At 33.1% G+C, this 20,589-nt stretch overlaps 1 protein-coding gene across 2 annotated transcripts in view; it reads right to left on the minus strand.

The window, feature by feature from the left end:
- EEA1 (early endosome antigen 1) overlaps window positions 1-20,589 on the minus strand; it is a 127,018-nt gene that overhangs the window by 64,270 nt on the left and 42,159 nt on the right. The window contains exons 4-10 of one of the 2 annotated variants that reach the window (XM_078076408.1): window positions 20,460-20,514; window positions 20,302-20,367; window positions 17,659-17,695; window positions 16,624-16,737; window positions 15,832-15,953; window positions 14,725-14,880; window positions 7,093-7,209 (exon numbers count right to left, since the gene is read on the minus strand). In XM_078076408.1, coding sequence (XP_077932534.1) covers window positions 7,093-7,209; window positions 14,725-14,880; window positions 15,832-15,953; window positions 16,624-16,737; window positions 17,659-17,695; window positions 20,302-20,367; window positions 20,460-20,514 — 667 coding nt within the window. Of the gene's footprint in view, window positions 1-7,092; window positions 7,210-14,724; window positions 14,881-15,831; window positions 15,954-16,623; window positions 16,738-17,658; window positions 17,699-20,301; window positions 20,368-20,459; window positions 20,515-20,589 lie in introns of both variants that reach the window. The other variant, XM_078076407.1, reaches the window with a different exon arrangement.

A 20,589-nucleotide genomic window follows, 5' to 3' on the forward strand; every position in this document is an offset into this window, starting at 1 on the left:
TGGAGCACTGGGTGTTATATGCAAACAATGAATCATGGAACACTACATCAAAAACTAATGATGTAATGTATGGTGATTAACATAATAAAATTTTTTTTAAAAGTTTAAGGCTAGTAATGAGTTAATGAGTCTTCTTTTCCACAGGCTAAGAGTGTTACCAAGTATTCCCACCAGTTTAGACACAAATGACGCCCCAGTCAGTTTCAACCTTTAAGAAATAAGGTGCAAAACAACTGTAGACTCTTTAAAATTCACTTGTCCTAAAAAATTAATCACAATCTACCTGGCTTTATGGCACACATGAGAGATAATTAAATTTTCTTTAAAAGAACCTAAACCACTTTCTTTCTCGTTAAAACCTAATCCGGAGCGCCTGGGTGGCTCAGTCATTAAGCGGCTCAGGTCATGATCCCGGGGTCCTGGCATCGAGCCCCGCATCAGGCTCCCTGCTCTGCGGGAAGCCTGCTTCTCCCTCTCCCACTCCCCCTGCTTGTGTTCCCTCTCTCGCTGTGTCTCTCTGTGTCAAATAAATAAATAAAATCTTAAAAAAAAAAAAAAAAGACTTAATCCACTCACGCTACGTAATTTCTATATGCAGAAGGCTAACTGTATTTAGTACTACAAATTTTCATTCTTATTATGGTCTTCCCATGAAATTTGAAGCAAGATAGTATAGTGAATACATGGTTTTTTTGAAGATTGACTAAAGTACAGTTAGAGTCACTACAGAAAATAATAATTGTACTTTCACTTCTCCATATTAATTCTTACAACAAAACACGAGCTACATTATCATCCCTATTCTCCAGATGAGGAAGCTAAAGCCTGAAAGAACCTGATATGACTTGGCCAAATGGCAGAGTCATGTATTATGATGATTCCAAGTCCAATAAATATTCACAACACAATTTAGATGCTGAGTCAATTCATGCTCCCCCAAAAATACCCTATTCAAGTATAAATTCTAAAATGATTGTGAAAGGGCACCTGAGTGGCTCAGTTAAGGGTCCAACTGTTGGTTTCAGCTCACATCATGATCTCAGAGTCATGGGATCAAGCCCCGTGTCACGCTCTGCGCTGGGTATGGAGCCTGCTTAAGATTCTCTCCCTTCATCTCCCTCTGCCCCTCTCCTTCCCCCTCTCTCTCTCTCTCTCTCTCAAAAATAATAAAATTAAAAATTTAAAAAAAAATTATTGTTAAGCCTAACTCATAATTATCATTTGGGTAAGCAAAATTCCTTCCTTTCAAATGTCCAGTCCTCTTGATTTCCTCACCCATTGTTCATTCAATAGATTATCTTACAGAGACAATTTCCCTGTATCAGACTCCATTTTTCACTTGTTATTTGCCCAGGTAATGAGAATGAATGCAAAAAGATGGCTTTTTTTTTTTTTTTTTAATGCTTGCTAGCTTACAAAGTAGTTTCAGGGATCTCATCTTATTTGTTTTTCAAAAGAGCTTGGTGAGAAAGAACAAATTGAACTACTTACTACCACTTTCCAACATCTCATATTCTTTTGTGCTCTTACATGTTCTCATGCTTTTTGCATATCGAGCTCTCAAAATGAATTGCCATTAACCCCTCTGCCATGTGAAATGTTCCTTAGCATCCCTGAAGACTAAGCGAAAAAGTTATGTCTTCTACAAAAGCCTTTCCTGATTGACTAGGCAGTAAGTTAAGAAAACTTCCACCTTGGTCTTGACCCAAACCTGTATCGCATTTACCAAATAAAAACAAAAACAACAAACACTGAGGTGCTTACGAAAAGGCAGACACTGGTCTAAGCCCTTAAACACCTATTAATTTATTTAAGACACATATCACTCCTAAGAGGCAAATGGGTAAAACAGCATCTCTTAGCAGAAGAGGAAACAAACTTGGGAGAGGCTGTCACAGTCAGTCAGTGGCAAAGCTGGACTTAAACATGACTTTGACCACTGTACTACACTGTTCCTCAATGTGCCACTTTGCAATACAGTGGTAATACACAGCAACAGAACTTCTAGCCCTATCTGGCTCTTGCTTTGGACTGTGAGCACCTGAATACTAGGACTGTTGGAAAGGGAAAAGTAATAAAGGATGGAAAAGGGGTGAGAGGTGAAACCCAAAAAATAACTCAGTCTCTTACAATGACCTATACTAGTCGCTTTAAATAAACATATGATTTGCTCAGAATTTATATAAAAAGTTAATTAAACTGAAGTTACAGAATTGTGTTTAAATGTCAGAGTATGATTCGTATTAGAAACTAAGAAGAAAGTTCCTTCAATATCCCCTTTTAAGTTTTCAAAAAGCAGTAATTACAAAACATTGATCTAATACTGAAGATCTTGGCATTAGCACAAAAGCAATTATTTTTGCCATTCGTTATGTATTAAAATATTATCTATCCACCTTGATGCTGCTATGACCCACAAAAATTGCCCAAGGCATTTTATGTAATGGCCTTCATAAGACCATATGCAAAGATTTCCAAATTCAAAACACGTGGAGGGGCGCCTGGGTGGCTCAGTCATTGGGCGTCTGCCTTCGGCTCAGGTCATAATCCCAGCGTCCTGGGATCAAGCCCCGCATCGGGCTCCCTGCTCCGCGGGAAGCCTGCTTCTCCCTCTCCCACTCCCCCTGCTTCTGCTCCCTCTCTCGCTGTGTCTCTCTCTGTCAAATAAATAAATAAAATCTTTACCAAAAAAAAAAAAAAAAAAACACGTGGATATAACTGTCAACAATTATGGTTTGCCAAGGACATGGGGTGAGGAGGGGTGGGAGAGGCAGACAGCAAGGATAATAAGAAAAGGATGCATGTCTGTGCTTATTTTAACTGGTGAGCAAATCCTAAACAAGAAAACATTTTGGAAAAAAAATTGTGAAGTCTTACACTTATGTAAGGATTATTAAGATTAGTAGAAGATTCTATTATTCCTTAATCAATAATATTCCAGTTTTAACACACTAAATCATCTTGATTCTATATATTATTCATCAAATAGCCATAATACTTCCTTTAATAATGTGTGTGTGTGTGTGTGTGTGTGTACATATATACAATCTGTGCTTCATTATCTGACTACACATTTCAGGTTATCCATGTCAAATCATGCCCTTTATTAATAGTTTAATGTTTTAAAATTACATAATAAATGACAGTGATCATAAACATCCACATCATATACATATCCTGGTCAGTTTCCAAAAAGTAGAATGTCAACCCTGATCTCAAAGGAATTAAAAATCAAACTGAGGGACAAAGATAAAACTATATTATATGTAAATGTTTTCTACATATAGCTTGAGAGGAGAAAAAAGGTGGAGGGAGGGTAGACAGGTTTTCATAAGCCAGGGAGAAGATCAAGTCAGCATCAAGAACTGACAGAGAGGGGCACCTGGGTGGCTCAGTCGGTTAAGCGTCTGCCTTCAGCTCAGGTCATGATCCCAGGGTCCTGGGATTGAGCCCCGCATCAGGCTCCCTGCTCCGGCGGGGAGCCTGCTTCTCCCTCCTGCCTGCTACTGCTCTCTCTCTCCCTATCTCTGTCTCTCTCAAATAGATAAAATCTTTAAAAAAAAAAAAGAAGAAGAAGAAGAAGAATTGACAGAGAAATGGACAATGGTAAACAGGTATAAATACTTTGGAAAATTATTTGAGGTAACCTACTAAATTTGAACACGTGTGTAGCCTACAACCCAGCAATTTCATCTGGGAGTACATAACAGAGAAATTCTTGCACAAATGCATGAGATTTATACATGAATGTTCATAGCTGCAATATTTGTAATAGCAAGGAAAAATAAAATCTATGTGAAAGAGCAGGAAGTATGCACAGATCACTTCTGCTGGATACCAAAGAATAATGTAATTGTCATATGGAAGAGCATTAATGGTATTGAATTACAAGCTGAGCTAGTTGCTTTTTTTCATGAAACATCATTTTTTTTTTTTAAGATTTTATTTATTTATTTGAGAGAGAGAGAACACATGAGAGGGGATAGGGTCAGAGGACGAAGCAGACTCCCTGCCGAGCAGGGAGCCCGATGCGGGACTTGGCCTGAGCCGAAGGCAGCCGCTTAACCAACTGAGCCACCCAGGCGCCCACATCATTTTTACTGGAAAGAATAACAGACAAACCATGACTATTCAGACTTGGGTAGGAAAGAACCTGTCACTTAAGAGAACAGAACTGATACTATTTGTTTCCAATAATAAAACTGAGCTTTCAAATGAAGCTTAGACTTTTAGAAAACTTGTATCCATCACCATGAGCTTGACACTTTCTCATACTTAAGATCTATTCTGAGATTGATGTGATATTGACAAATGATACTTATTGTTTTTATATTGTACAATGAAATCTGTCAATATTTGGAAGATCTGCACAACCAATATTTTCCACATGATTAACACATGATGTTATAAAATCATGCACAGGAAAGATACACTCAAAAGGCAAGAAAAACTAATAAATTGAATGTTACAAGTATAAAAATAGCATTGATAGATATGGTTTCAGATTCAGATTCTCTGTTGTAACTAACTTTTGAGAAACTATGCCTTATCTAGTTTTGGTATAATATCAAATAAAAATAGCTATAATTATCTGAAAAGGTTAAGACCCCCCTTTCCAACTACACGCCTGTATAAGACTGAATTTTCTTCATACCCTTCAACCATATCACAACAGATGAAATGTAAAAGCAGATATGAGAATCCATCTGTCCAAAATTAAGTTAGACATTAAAGAGGTTTGCAAAATATAAAATATCACCACTATTTTTTGTTTTGGAAAAATACAGTCATTTTTCCTAAGAAATGGTATTTATGTTAATATTTAATAATGTTTTTATAACAAATACATACATATTTTTTAAATTTATGTTTCAATCTCTAATATACTAAGTACCCATAGATACAATCCAAAAAAATAAAACCTCTTTGGGGTCCATAACAATTTTGAGAGTATGCAGCATTCCTGAGAGGAAGACGTTTGAGAACTGTTGGCCAATGTCACAAGCAACAAATTAAAACTTTGCAGGTTAAAATTTTATCTATTATCTCACACAACTTCTGAGGGTCAGGAATCCAGAAACAGCTTAGCTGATAGTTCTACCTCAGGGTTTCTCATGACGTTGTAGTAAGCTGTGAGCCAGAGCTATAGTCTCTGACGACTTGACAAGAATTGGAGGATGTGCTCCAAGTTCATTCACCTGGCTGTTGACTGGAGGCTCGATATTTACAGCCAATTATACTTGTCTCTTTCTCCCCCTCTACCATGTTCTTTTCTTTGGTTTTCCCTTTGTTATATCTCACTAAAATAGCAGGTTCAACTTATTAAAAAGCAAAGCCAACAAATTCACCATACTGTTCAATAAAAGGGTTTAATGACTCCCTACTCCCCCACCACCAAAAAAGTAAAGACATGGAAGAAAAGTACTAACCAATACCTAACCTGCCCCCAAACTAAATACTATCTGTTGCTCATCTATAAAGAAACAAGGTGGGAAATATTAACATTACAAAATACAAAATAAAGAACAAAGCTGAAGGTCTCATACTCTCTGATTTCAAAACTTATTAAAAGCTATGGTTCTCCAAACAGTGAGGTACTGGCGTAAAGACAGACATACAGACCAACGGTGTAAGTACAGAGAGCCCATAAATAAACACTCACATACATGGTCAAATGATTTTTAACAAGGGTGCCAAGAGCATGGGAAAGGAAAGTCTTTTCAACAAATGGTGCAGGAGAAAACTATCCATATGCAAAAGAATGAAACTAAATCCTTACCTTACGCTATTAAAAAATTAAGTCAAAATGAATCAAAGACCAAAACATAAGACCTAAAACTATAAAACTATTAGAAGAAAACATAGGGGGAAAGTTTCGTGGCATTGGATTTGGCAATGATTTCTTAAATATGACACCAAAAGCAAAAAGAGATAAAATGGACTACAACAAATAAAAAACTCGGTGCATCAAAAGTGTGATTGTTATTTATAATAAAAAATATACATTGGGTTTTTATCCCCATTTCTGGAAGAGCTCCAAAAACCCTTGGAATTTCCTAAGTGATAAGAGCAATGAAAATGTCTTTTGTTTATTCATAACTAGCCCCTTTCAACCACCAATGAGTTTATGTTAATGAGGTGATTTTTAAAAAGACCCTAAGGATGGGGGCTGGTTGCCATGGCAATCAATCAGGATTAAAGGGTTAGAACTTTCAACCGGACCCCCCATCAGTGCCCCCCCCAACCATCTCAGGGAGGGGAGAGGAGCTGGACGTGGAGTTAATCAACAATGGCCAATAATTTATCAATCATGCCTAAGTAAGGAGGCCTCCTTAAAAACCCAAAGGGACAGGGTATGGAGAGATTCTAGGTTGGTGAACACATAGAAAGCACCCAGAGAGAGCACAGAAGCTCCATGCCCTTTCCCACACATCTTACCCTATGAATCTCTTCCATCTGGCTACTCTTGAATTATAATCTTTTAAAATAAACCAGTAATCTGGTAAGTAAAATGTTTTCCTGTGTTTTGTGAGTCACTCTAGCAAATTAATCGAATCTAAGGCAAGGGTTGTGGGAGCCTCCTATTTACAGCCATTTGGTACAAAGTACAGGTAACAAGCTGGACTTTCAATTGGTGTTAGCAGGGGGGTGCGGGAACAGTCTTGTGGGACTAATCCCTTAAACTGTGGGATCTGACACTATTTCCAAGTAAATGGTGTCACAATTGAGTTACATTGTATGACACCAGCTGGTGTCACAGAACTGTTGTTGTGTGGAACACTCACACATCTGGTGTCAGAAGTAAAAGTGTAGTAGGGTATTAGGAGTAGAGGAGACACACAGGAGTGATTTTCCTTTACAGAAGGCGGCGGTGAATGGGGAGTTGTTCAAAGAATGTAGAGTTTTAGTTCTGCAAGATGAAAAGAGTTCTGGAGATTGGTTTCATAACAATGTGAATGTTCTTAACACTTAAAAACCAGAATAAGTCATGCTATACTCATGCCAATATATATATACATATAACGTACACAAGATTAAAATTTAAGATAAATAAAATCAATTCACCACTAGATGTAGCTTTTAAATTCTTACCTGATTTTTTTGTGTTAATTCATTAAGTGAACTTCTAAGTTTTTGTAGTTCCTGCACATATACAGCAACTTCCTGGGGGCCTTTTGCAAGCTCACTCCTTAGCTGGCTTATTGTGGCCTTAAAAAAAAAAAAAGAAAAAAAATTAGAGAAAACTAAAATAGAAAAGGAAATGGGAGCATCCAAAGGTTTTAAAGTTACATAGACTTTTGTCAGTTGTTGTTAAATTAAAATAATACTTAGAAGTTTCAACTTAGTTCTTTTTCCTATACCCCTACTGCCACCTCACGTTTGAAAATTAATTTTTTTTAAAATTTATTCAAAATGCACAACTTCATTTATTTAATAATGCATGAAATGAAGAGTTGGCATCCTACTTTATGTGTCTGAGTAAGCATCAAACTGTAAACTTGAATTTACTGGCTTTTTGAAACTCTGTACTTTAATCCGTCTGAATTTAAAGAAGATAATGCAAGCTATTGCCTACATTTTCCCCAAATTTCTACAGGACAGCCTTTCCTTTAACTTTAAAAACATGTTAAATAAATGCAAACATACAATACAGAATCATGTTGGAAAGGTGGTAAATCACCTTTTTCACTATATGGTAAAGTCTTTGTCCAAAGAAGTTATATAGAGTTTTATTAGATATAGTTTCATTAAGCTGGGCCACTCCGTAATCAGGTATAATAGCTGGACATGAATTTGCTTTAATGCACTTTAGTATTTTTTAATGAAATTAAGACAATGGATTGATCATTTAAAACTAAGAGAAAAGTAGGCAAAGATCTTGGAAATAGAAACTTCCTACACATGAGAGCTTCAACAACTAGGGAGAGAGAGACTAAGTACTGCTTTTTTTAAGTATGGTTTCCTGCAAGTGATATTAACAAAATAACTTTGTATTTCTAATATTGCTTATTGGCTTCACTTTTTACATTCCCAAAGTTACAATCATTTTCATTGTCTACATTCTTTATTAGTAAATAAACTTCATATGAAAAAGACATAAATTTTTAAAATTTTTTCCTAATAAACACATCAGCAGTTGTCTTTTTCCAACGTTACAAATAAGTACTTTCATTTTCAAGGGAGAAACGAAGGCTATCGATTTATTTTGACAATAATGCCAAGAGATCTTCTGCTACTCTTCTTTTGGAAACACTTCCAGTATGTGTGGCACTATTTGTTTTTTAAAAAGAATTCTCATTGGTGGTATATATATCTTCATCCATTACAGTGCTTTGGTTTAAAGTTTTGGAAACCATCTTGTAAAGGAGGTTAAGTAATTAAACTGAATGATCAAACACTTGGGCTTATATTATTTTAATAATCATAAGTTAATGAAACTAGTGTTTTGAGTGTTTTCCAAACTGGCTTAAAGTCAGTTAAAAGAGGTTTCAAAAAATGTTTTTATGAATAGCACCATGTCTGAGATACCTTCCTGGCCTGACCTTTTAGGGACAACATTCATGTAAATAAACCAATTGTAATACAATGAAAGGCAATCTGTCATTCTGCTTTACAGTTACAGCTTATACAGTTACAGCTTATACAGCCTGTTCCAATAATAACTGATATATATATAACATATATGTATATGTAATATAGCTACTGTATACTTAAGAGAAGGAAATGTTTGGGGTTTTTTTGTTTTTGTTTTTAAGTAGGCTCCACACCCAGCATAAAACCCAATGTGGGGCTTGAACTCATGACCCTGAGATCAAGACCTGAGCCAAGATCAAGAGTCAGACACTTAACTGACCCACCTAGGTGCCCCGAAGAAAGAAATGTTTAAATATTTGTTATTTTTAACTATATTCAAGTTAAAGGTATATCCTAATAACTTCTTTCTTAAACTAATCATGTAACCTTTTCATTGATATTGGGAGTTTACTTCAAACTGCTATTTCTAACAACTTTGAATCTCAGACCATTTTCTGTTAGTAACATTATGGACGTTAACAGAAATATTAGGAACAGTTTGGCTATTTTAAATTACTATGTATCAAAGGATTTAGCAGAGTAACACAGAATAAACAGAAATAACAGTATATATTAATATGCAAATTATAAGTATATTTCATTAAAATACCATGATTCTGCATTTAAGTTTATAAGATATAGTAAGCCAAGGGTAACATCTATCTAGTATCTATCTTACTGATTAACTCCAAAATGTAGAAAAAACAAGCAAAATGTAAAGCAAATATATTCAAAAATATCTTGTTATATTGTATAGTTTTTAGATACATTCATATAAATGATTTTGTAATTTTAATACCTAAAGAACTAGACATTAGGTTTATCATTTATCCTTTGTACACTAAATATGTACTTTTTTTAACTAGAATTTTTTTAAAAGCAAGCATTTGAAATTTTTTATTTTACTCAAGTGTGGAAAAAGGAAAGATGTGGGAAGAATTTATACCAAAAGGTATATTTTAGTCATGGGGAAGGGGAGGTGGGGAGTGAATTACAGAAAACATTCACTTTCTCTGTTGTACTTTATGAATCATTTTAACTTTTACAACAATCATGTATTACATTTGCATAGGGGAAAAAATAAAAATTTTAAAAAGTCAAAATTGGCAAGGAAATAAATACATTCCCTGTTCAAATATGACTATGGGTGAAATTCAAACAAAGATGCCTCTCCACATTGACTTTCCTCATTGTTTAACAGGCCAGACTCATCTGTGCCTTGAGGCTTTAATAGTTGCACTCCCTCTTCCTGGGAATGACTGCTCCCAATTCTTCACCCTGATTCTTGCTTACTTCTCACACATATCTTCCTTGAGAAGACCTTCCCTGATCATTCTATCTAAAATTGTCCTACATTATTGCCAGCTCCACTACACCAATGCCCATACATATACCCTGCTTTATTTTTCTTTTTGTTTCCACCCAGTTGCCCCATCCCCCCCACCACCCTCCCCTTCAGCAACCCTCAGTTTGTTTCCTATGTTTAAGAGTCTCTTATGGCTTGTCTCCCTCTCTGATTTCATCTTGTTTTATTTTTCCCTCCTTTCCCCCATGATCCTCTGTTTTGTTTCTTAAATTCCACATATGAGTGAGATCACATGGTAATTGTCTTTCTCTGACTTATTTCGCTTAGCATAATGCCCTCTAGTTCCATCCATGTCATTGCAAATGGCAAGATTTCATTCTTTTTGATGGCTGAGTAGTATTCCATATATATCACATCTTAAACCATCTGGGATGGACATCTGGGCTCTTTCCATAGCTGGCTATTGTGGATATTGCTACTATAAACACTGGGTTGCAGGTGCCCCTTCGGATCATTACATTTGTATCTATGGGGTAAATACCTAGTAGTGCAACTGCTGGGTTGTAGGGTAGCTCTATTTTCAACTTTTTGAGGAACCTCCATACTGTTTTCCAGAGTGGCTGCACCAGCTTGCATTCCCACCAACAGTGTAGGAGGGTTCCCCTTTCTCTGCATCTCTGCATCCTTGCCAACATCTGTCATTTCCTGACTTGTTAATTTTCCTGCTTTATTTTTCTTTATAGCACTTAGCATTAACTGACTTTCTATCATGATTTGGTTTACTTATATATTGTCTGGCTTCCACAAAGAAATATAAGCTTTATGAGAGCAGGCACTCTGTCTTACTCACTGTTGTATTCCCTACACCTAAAATAGTTGCTGGCACTAGACATTCAAAAAATACTCACTAAAGAAATGAGTGATTCGTCTCCAAGGAGTTAATAGATTTTTGTTCCCAATATCAGACCCAATAAAAGAGTCTGCATTTCCTCGAAGCCATGTTATTGAATTCAACATTGGATTTTTACTAAAAATCTTAAATTAAAAAATAATTAAGATATTTTAAGCAAACATCTTGCTAATACTTAAGAATTATAATTATTGTTCTAATACTGTATTACTATTAGTAAATAATCATTTAAAGATGGTCGAAAATTTGCTTGATTAAAAAAATGAGAGTATCTTTGAAGTTCTGAGATTGTCTTAAAACACAAAACTGCCATATGACAACAGAAGGTGCTATGTATTACTAATATTAAAAGCCTTCCAAAAAAACACATTACCTCAAGTTTAAGCATCTCCATTAGAAAGCAGAAAAAAATAATAATAAAATGATGGATGAAAGGTGGAAGACAAGACTGACAAAAGCACACAATGAACATACAATACAAATGTCCAAACATATTGCTAAATCTGATCTCTGATATTTGCATACTTTTAAAGGATATTTAAGTACTCTCTTTAATAACTATGCATAAGTATAATCATTTTTATTCCATCTTTATAAATATTTTAGCTTTTAAAATGAGTTTAAAATGAGTTTATTTGGATACAAATACGATTCTTAAAAGATCATTTCCATTAAAGACCACGCCAAATATAAGTTGATTATAGCTTTGATATTTTCAATAATGTAAATTTTTTTAAATAATACTTTTTTAACCCTTAAATCCTCAATTTCTGATCCATAACATAGCTATTTATATAAAGCATTTTCAAATGCTTTAGAATGAGTTATTTTTCTAAAATATCTAGACCAAAAAAAAAAAAAAAAAAACACCTGTCAATGAATTCATAAGGTATATGTAAATGAAAGTAATGGAACATAAGAACATACTTAATAATATACATTAGATTATATGTCTTCAGCCTCAATTAGAAATACCAAATAAATCATTACATTTTTAGCTCCTTTAATTCCTTTTAATGTATTTTGTCTTAGATACCAATATTTAGGTTCAGTAAAGTAGTAATATATAAAATAAATTTTTTCATTAAGTGTTACAATCCACCAACAAATTTGAGAATAAGTAGGATTGAAATTTAATAAATTAGTAAAATACATGTCATATTTAAAAAGTAAGCAGAAGCTAAAAACAAATGGAGTTACAAACAAATAAATGCAATGGAATATCTAGACATTAATTTTTAATATGAAAATGGTATGAAGCACAGTTCAAAAGTATTTTAAGTTGTACTCAATATAAATATTACAACATACAATATGGCAAAATATAAAAAGTAATAACAGTAAGTATTAGGTCAAGATTAATAGCACAAATTTACTTATAAGGCAATCATCAGACCACCCAAAATGAGAGAGAAAATGACAGGGAAAGACTGCAGGCTTTGGAGACCTGAGTTCTAGTACTAGCTTCCTTACATGAGGTGCGTAAACTTAAGTTATTTACCTTCACTGAGCCTCAGATTCCTTCAATATAAAAGACATATTACTTCATTTACAGGTTAAAAGAAACAAATGAGACCATGTATTTAAAGTACTTGGCATATTATCCAAAACCTAGTGGTGCTCAAAAAGTTAAGAGTTTGTTTCCAATAATAATATTACTCTGACTCTTATGCTACCATTTCCTGAAGTTGGAAATTACACTTCAGTATAATGTGAGGTCTTAATCATTACAAGCCTATTAGTTAACTAAATAGAAAGTAAATATTATCCTTGTTTTACTAAAAATATGATGAAATGTTAAGTCGCTATTCAGCAAGAATAAATCTATTTTAAAATTTATTTCAAAACATTTAAAAAGAAAAATTTTATGAAAATGTGAAAGAAGACATGAAGAATGGATTTCTATGCCATTTTTCTTTTCCAGAAACATCTTTCCGAGAGAAAAAAAAAATCATTGTTTCCCACAATCACCCTTGTTGACAGAAGGAAAGTACAGGAAGACACTAAATCCTTTTCTCCCAAATCTTATATAACTCTAGTTATACTTCAAGTGACCTCCTCATAACATATAAAGATAATTTAATCTACGTGAATAAAAATGCAAATTTACAAAAATCCTCCATATTAAAGTAATTATCAAATAAAATATTACTCAGAAATATTTTCCCACATGTATTTTTCCCAAAATGCAAGTAAATATATAAATTTCTTCTCCTTGTTCAAATTCTACCTGTTTAACAAGTAAACATATAACTCCATAATTCTCAGCTGGAAAATGTCAGAGAAGATTGCACTTTAAAATAGATATATCATAAAAGTGCCATAATTGTGATTCAATTTTAGTCTTCCTATTACATTTGTTTGGAAATTTCAAATAACATTAAAGGAATTTTTTTAATCAAAAGAGAATATAATTTTTTAAAAATTAGAGATATACTAGTGGGCAGGCAGATTTAATCAAAGTAATTCTTACTGAAGCACAGAAATAAATGACTCAATTCACCCAAATTCAAGTATTTCTGCTTTCACATTATCTGAATGGGATTCTTCCTCATGAGACTTCTTTGATTCAGCATCTCCTTGATTACATATTAGAAGCTTTTAAAACTGGCTTCAATAAGTTCATGAACTCCCTGAATTTGTTTTAAAAACTGTGGAGTTATAGGTCACTGGGCTACAAAGATCACTTTTAGGAAATCTGCACCTGAAGTTCTTAAGTTTTAAAGTCTGAAGTACTAAGCATCATAAAGCTTCACATGCCTATGCATGTTATAACCATAAACTTTCCTCCCACTGATAAAATTTAGGAGGAAGAAAGAGAAAGGATGACATGGTTATCTATAATATTTATACTCCATAGCTCATTATGTTACTAATTATGAATAGAGTGCCTTTTAGATCACTAGCTTTAAAACTCCAAGAAAGAAATGCAAACTGAAATGTCACTATAACTCAACTTTTTAAACTGAAAATACAAAAAACAGAGGTCCACATCACATAAGGGCGCTTAAGAACTACAAATACTTAATGGAATCTTAAAAGATAAAAAGATATCCTCTATAGTACAGTAAAAGGGAAAAAGGCTAGCATTTTTTAAGCAAATATATTTATTGCATATCCTAGAGCTTGTCATATACTGACATTATATATCTCAAAGATTTACAGGCCAACGTCAAGTCATGTGACAAATGGTAGAAGGAACTGAAAATGTTTAATCTGGAAGAGAAAGAACTCAGTAAATATGAACTGTCTTCAAATATCTCATGTGGAAAAAAGGAACAATTTATTCCGTGTAATTCCTAAGGAGAACTGGAACCTGTACATGTAAATTACAGGAAAACAAATGTCAACAGAATGACTGACTTATAAATAAACATGCACCCCCTACACCACCTAGCAAGAGTTGGGGATGACTTATCAGATGCTATAAAGGGGAGTCCTGGATGGAGTGTTAGACTAGTTGACTTTTAAGATTTCTTTCAACAACATAATTCAATAATTGATAAGTGAGAAACAAGCCTACTAGAAAATAAGTTTTTCCTAAATATTTTTTCTGAACAACATTGGTAATACAATTGTAAAAAATGAAATCATACTTCCTTTACCCCTATCAAACTGAGAAAACTCAATTACCACTTATTGACTAGCTTGGATCAAATTTAACTTTAAGTATCATCTCCCTGCAATATATATCATTTATTAAATAAAACAGTACTCTTATACAAACATTCTTCTCTAAATGTCCAGCTTCGTAAAGCAAAGTTAAATATTGTCTCTCAAATTAGACTGACTATATACAAATACCATTCGGAGCAAATGAGAGTCAAATACTGTTTTGATAGATCACTCAGAAAAATCTCACATGTTGCTTTAATCATAGTATACAATAAACAAGTTAACAACAATCACACTTAGGCATACTGAACTTATTTACCTCTGAGTTAGCATATTCTGCCTGTAACTTTTTGCACTCATCTTTGAGTTTTTCAGATTCTTTCTCACGTTCCAAGGTCATATTATCCATTAGTGTTTGAACTTGCACCAGTTCTTTCTTTAGCACAGCAACATCTTCTATACCAGGTCTCTGAAGCTGTAGAGCACATTTTCATTAAAAATTACAGTGAAAAACTAAAAGAATACACATTTTTATAAGGTTTTACTACAAAGAAATCAAAATGAAAATAATCTTTGATATCAATTATTGGACTGCAAACATTGACCACTGGTATCTTTCCCCCAACAAGCCTCTCCTCTTCTTTATATGTCCTATTTAATAGTATTACCACTCAAGGCACAAAATAGCAAATTCACAATTATCCTTGGTGCTTTATTTGCTTTCCTTTACTTCACAAACTACACCCAATGGTCATAACAATCACTTGATAAATGTCACATCTTGAAGCATAAATTTTCTATCCTAGGAAACTGGTAATAAAAATAAAGGAGCAGATGTAAGCATAATTAGGGTTTGTTGCAGGCTGGATATGGTTGATTTTATTGATATATTTATTGAGTGCTAAATAAAGGACAGAAAGGAGTCAAGGACAGATTCAAGGTTGTTACACCTTAGGAGACTGTTGAAGATATATAATACCAATAACAGAAACACAGTTGAGGAGGAAATATGATGACCTGATGTTACACTTGAATTGGAAATGAAAGCCAGAAATGCAATCAGAAGTACCCTAAAAGTAGGTGGATTTATAAAACCATAGTACAGGGAAAGGTCAGGATCAGAGATGCAGATATGAAAAGCAAAAAGACAGATAATATTAAGATAGAAACAACAAAAATGTTAAACAAAAGATAAATATTAAGATAGAAACACAAAAATATTAAGGTAATAAATTTTGCATCCTAGATTCCATTTCTATGTAAAAAAATTCTATTAGTGTATGTGTAGAAGATAGAACTATAGGAAATTTTTATTTCCTCCATTTTAGGCAAGCTATACTTTCAAAATTTTTTCATCAGAGTATATATTTCATTTTTAATTTAGAAAATTATAAAAGTACATTCCAATAAATGGTTTCTAAATTACCAGTTCAGTCTTCAGATCTTGAATTATAGTTGTTTCTGTGTTTAATTCTTCTGTCAGATGTGTTACTTTTTGTTCAGCAGCTTCTCGAAGACTCCTTTCTTCATCATATTTTGACTTTATATCTAATTAAAGACAGTTATATAAATATTAGTTTTATGACATTAACTCTAGGAAAGGACAGTTTTATAAATTCCTATATATTATACAGCTTTATAGATTCCTATATGTTACACAATGCATATCTACATATCATTCATTCAAATTCACATTCCTTAGATAATCATAAATAAATACAATACACTTAAACTTCTGATTACATGAAATGAACTTAAAATAATCAAATGTTTTTGTCTACATAAATTCCATACAGCATAGCACTACTAATTAGCATGTTAATGTATACTTAATCATATATTTTACCTAAAAGCATGTAATTTTTTAAAAAAGTAATTGACAGCATAACCAAATGTTAAATCTATACTATACTATATTGTAACTTCTTCAAAATGTTGTTATTCCATAACCATACCCCCCAAAAAATTCATCTTCTCTAAATTTCAAGAATTCTACAGAGAAAATCAGTCCTTTGAAAGGAGGTAAGAGGACAAACAAAATAATTTATACAGCAACTCTATTATTAAATTCCAGTAATCACCACCATAGTCTATAACAAATGTCTTATCACACTAAAATACAATACACTAAAATACAGTCAATGCCTTATTTCTAGGATATATAATGGCAAAAAGGTAACAAGACATATACTAGCTAAAAAAATCTGATTCAATTCACCTGCAATTTCAGTGGCAAGTTGGGCTGCTTTCTGTTCAAATAAGTCTTTCATTTGCTTAATATTAAAATTTTCTGTTTGGGCCTCTTCTAATTGTTGTTCCAAAGACTGTAGTTCTATAAAAAAGTATCACAGTTATTCAAATGCATAATTAATGCTAATTACATTTCCTAAGTTGTTATTACTTATATCCTAATCATTATAGTAAAGACAATCAACATGAAAAAAAGACAATCAACATGAGTCTACCAACCAGTTACAAATAGAGTACACCAACATTTCAAGAATTAAGCATATCTAATTCATTTAAGCCACAAGTCATAATTTATAAGCACATAAAACAAATGAAAGGAATATTTAGCATCATGCCCAAATAATCCATAAATATTTGTTTCAAGATTATTTTGATGTCACGTTTCAGTTATTTTCCTATAACCATCAACTAACCAAAAAGGAATATATTCTGCCTCTCTAAATAAAATGTATTATAATGAGAAATGAAGTTAGAAATGGTTTAAAATCAAGGTCTTATATGAAATAAAGAATCAATTAAAATACGCAGTCAACTCCTAATACTTTATTCTCATAAAAAGATTTCAGAGGGAAAGTAAATAGAACGGCTAACCTCAAAATATAATCTTGATTATTCATTGAGCATTCCTCCAGTTAAGGTCAATTACAAAGATGTTAGTTTCATCATTTTATTCCAAGAGAGAAAGAGTACATCACTCTTTAAAATAGGCTTAACTTTTCATTAAACTGTATTCATGTAATATTCCAGAAGCTTATTTATAACTACAGAATATAATGAACTATGAAAACACTAAGATTTTTTGTTGACTGATTAAATTATGAAGTTCACAGGTAATACTCTAAACCTAAAATATGATTATTATCATCACTGTTTTAGAGCCAGAAAGTATAACCACAACACAAATTTATGTACCAGACATCAGAGAAAAGGTCAAAAGTAAAAAAAAAGAATGAGCAAGGAGAAAAAGAAAAATGAAAAAATAATCTGCTTTAAGTAAAGTTACCTGCTGATGAGTCAGCCACCAATCCATCAGGTTTAGACTCCTCAGTGAAAACAAGACATAAACAAACACATTAAAAGGAAAAGACAATTCTATTACCATTGCCAAAGTGAAAAAAAGTTCAAAAAGCCACATTCTATGAGGGAAGTAGCAAGATTTTGATAAAATTTTGGCCTGTTCACAATCTTCCAGATCTCTAAAGTACCATTAGGCAGACTGGCATAACGATCTAACTGCAGTTACTGGTTCTAAGAATTTTTTTATGTTAATATAAAGTTATTACAGGTCTTAGATAGCATCTTAAATTCCATAAATTCAGTAAATATATATATTTTTTTAATGTGGGCTCCACGCTGGGCTTGAACTCACGACCCTGAGATCAAGACCTGAGCTGAGATCAAGAGTTGGATGCTTAACCAACTGAGCCACCCGGACACACCAGTAAAGATTTAAAAATAACATAAATCATTATAATTATAAACATAGATTCTAAAGCCAATACTTGAGTCAGCAGATAAAATTCATAATCTTCTAGAGCCGCCTAGCTGGCCCAGTCAGTTAAGCGTCGGACTCTTGGTTTTGGCTCAGCTCATGATCTTAGGGTCCCATGTCAGGCTCCTTGCTCAGCAGGGAGTCAGCTCGAGATTTTCCCTCTGCCCCTCCTCCCAACTCCTGCCCACTCTCTCTTTCTCTCTCTCTCTCTCTCTCTCTAAAATAAATAAATAAATCTTCAAAAAAGTAAAAAAGATTCAATCCTATAACATATAAAAATTTGCATAAGCTAAAATATGCCATGGAGCTATCATTACTAAAAAGTTTGGCATTAAAAGCACAAATTTTTAATTCAGGATTATAAATCATCTTCTTAAAAAGCAGAAATAAAGAATATATTCCATAAGGTTTAATTTATTATGTGCATTAGGAATAAAACACTATACTGCCTAGTCGTTTTCACATTCTAAAAAACTATACATATCTGAAAGAGTTTAATATGACATCTCATAGTATATCTGATTTATTTTCCTATACATTAGATTTAGACATACTGGTTGCTAAGAATCATCAATATTTTAAATACATTTTCCCCAAAAGTAAATTTCCTACACCAAGGCAATTTCACCTTGCACTGTGGAGAAATTATTTAATTTATTAAATGTAAAACAGTCATCTCAAATGTAGGAAACAGTTTCCTCTATTTTCAGGTACAAAAAATAATATAGCACGTGTTTCATGAATTGTTAATGGCATGTATGTAAAACATGAGTAAATGAACTGTAAATATTGTAGATTACTAAAAATTTCTTTCCTACCTCAAATTCAGAAGCTGAGTAGTAATAAGACTGATATCTTACTATCCATTTATTTGGGTTTTTTTCTAGTCCAAATGACAATTTTTGGTGAAAAACAAAAAGGCAAAAAGGGGTCACCTGGGTGGCTCAGTCAGTTAAGTGGCTGCCCGGCTCAGGTCACGATGTCAGAGTCCTGAGGATCAAGACCTGCATCAGGCTCCCTACCCAGTGGGAAGTCTGCTTCTCCCTCTCCCTTTGCTGCTCCCCCTGCTTGTGCTCTCTCTCTCTTAAATAAATATATAAAATCTTTAAAAAAAAAAAAAAAGACAAAAAGACTGAGAGTCACAATGTACTAATATGCAAAGGGATCACTAATTACTTTATAAAAATATTAGAACTATTGTTGAAGGATATCAACTTTATTCTTACAAATGAAAACTATTTGGTAAAATTCATTCACAAAAGCCAATATTATCTTATTTTTTTTAAGATTTTATTTATTTGAGAGAGAGAAAGAGAGATAACAAGTAGGAGGAAGGGTTTGAGGGAGAGGAAGACTCCCCTTGAGCAGGGAGCCTGATGCGGGACTTGAACCCAGGACCCTGGGATCATGACCCAAGCCCAAAGCTGACACTTAACCGACTGAGCCACCCAGGCGCCCCAAAAGCCAGTATAATTTTAATATAGAAATCATAATTGGTTAAGACATTTATTTAGAAAATACATTGAACTATGTATCAACAGAATCTCACTCCAAAGTAACCACTTTTCATACCAATGCTTTTGGGTTTTTTTTCTATGTATTATTTTTATATAAAGCTGTGTATGTGTGTGTACACATGTACATAAATACTTTTATTCTGTTTTTTAAAACCTAATATTGGCTTAAAAAAATACCCTAAAATTGTTAAATACAACCATTCCCCCACATTTTCACACTCTGCATTAATGTAAACAAAAAAGTTAATAATAGTTCTTTCCCTACTAGTAGACAATTTAGTGATTTCCAGTTGGTCACAACACAAATGCTCTGAAGAGTTTCACTACTATCTGAACCTATATTTTTTAACAATTTAGGTATATTGTCAGAAAATTAGAATAATGCAGCCTGGTATAAAAAAACAATCCACAGGTAACTGATTCTTAATGGAGCATCTTTAAGAAATTACATACTAGCTTCCCAATTATTTATTTGCATTCATTAGAATTACAAAGGATATACACTATAGGCTATTAAATACAGATAAACAAGTTAGAAGAAGTTATTTATTTCAGGCCACCTGCTTACAAAATGCTTATTTTCAACAATGAAAATAAACAACTAATACACACACTTCAAGTATTTAAAAGCATTTACTTGCTGCTGCAGCCCTTGAAATTTTTCTAATTCTTTCTTTAATTCTTCTGAGTACCATTTTTCTTCCTAAGGAAAAAAAATTCTTTATTTAGTAAATTTCAAAAGATTTATTATCTGAAACATCGAAAATAAACAAATATAATCATTTTTATTGTTACCTTAAGTGAAGCCTGAAGGTCTTGGACCTCTTGTCTAAGTAGTGTTATATCATCTCTAAACATAAATTGGGGAAAAAAGGAATTAATAGTTAATGTCCTCTAACAACCTGGTCTCAATAAATCATGGCTA

This window comes from Halichoerus grypus, chromosome 6 (genome assembly GCF_964656455.1).
Source record: "Halichoerus grypus chromosome 6, mHalGry1.hap1.1, whole genome shotgun sequence".
Taxonomy (NCBI): domain Eukaryota; kingdom Metazoa; phylum Chordata; class Mammalia; order Carnivora; family Phocidae; genus Halichoerus; species Halichoerus grypus.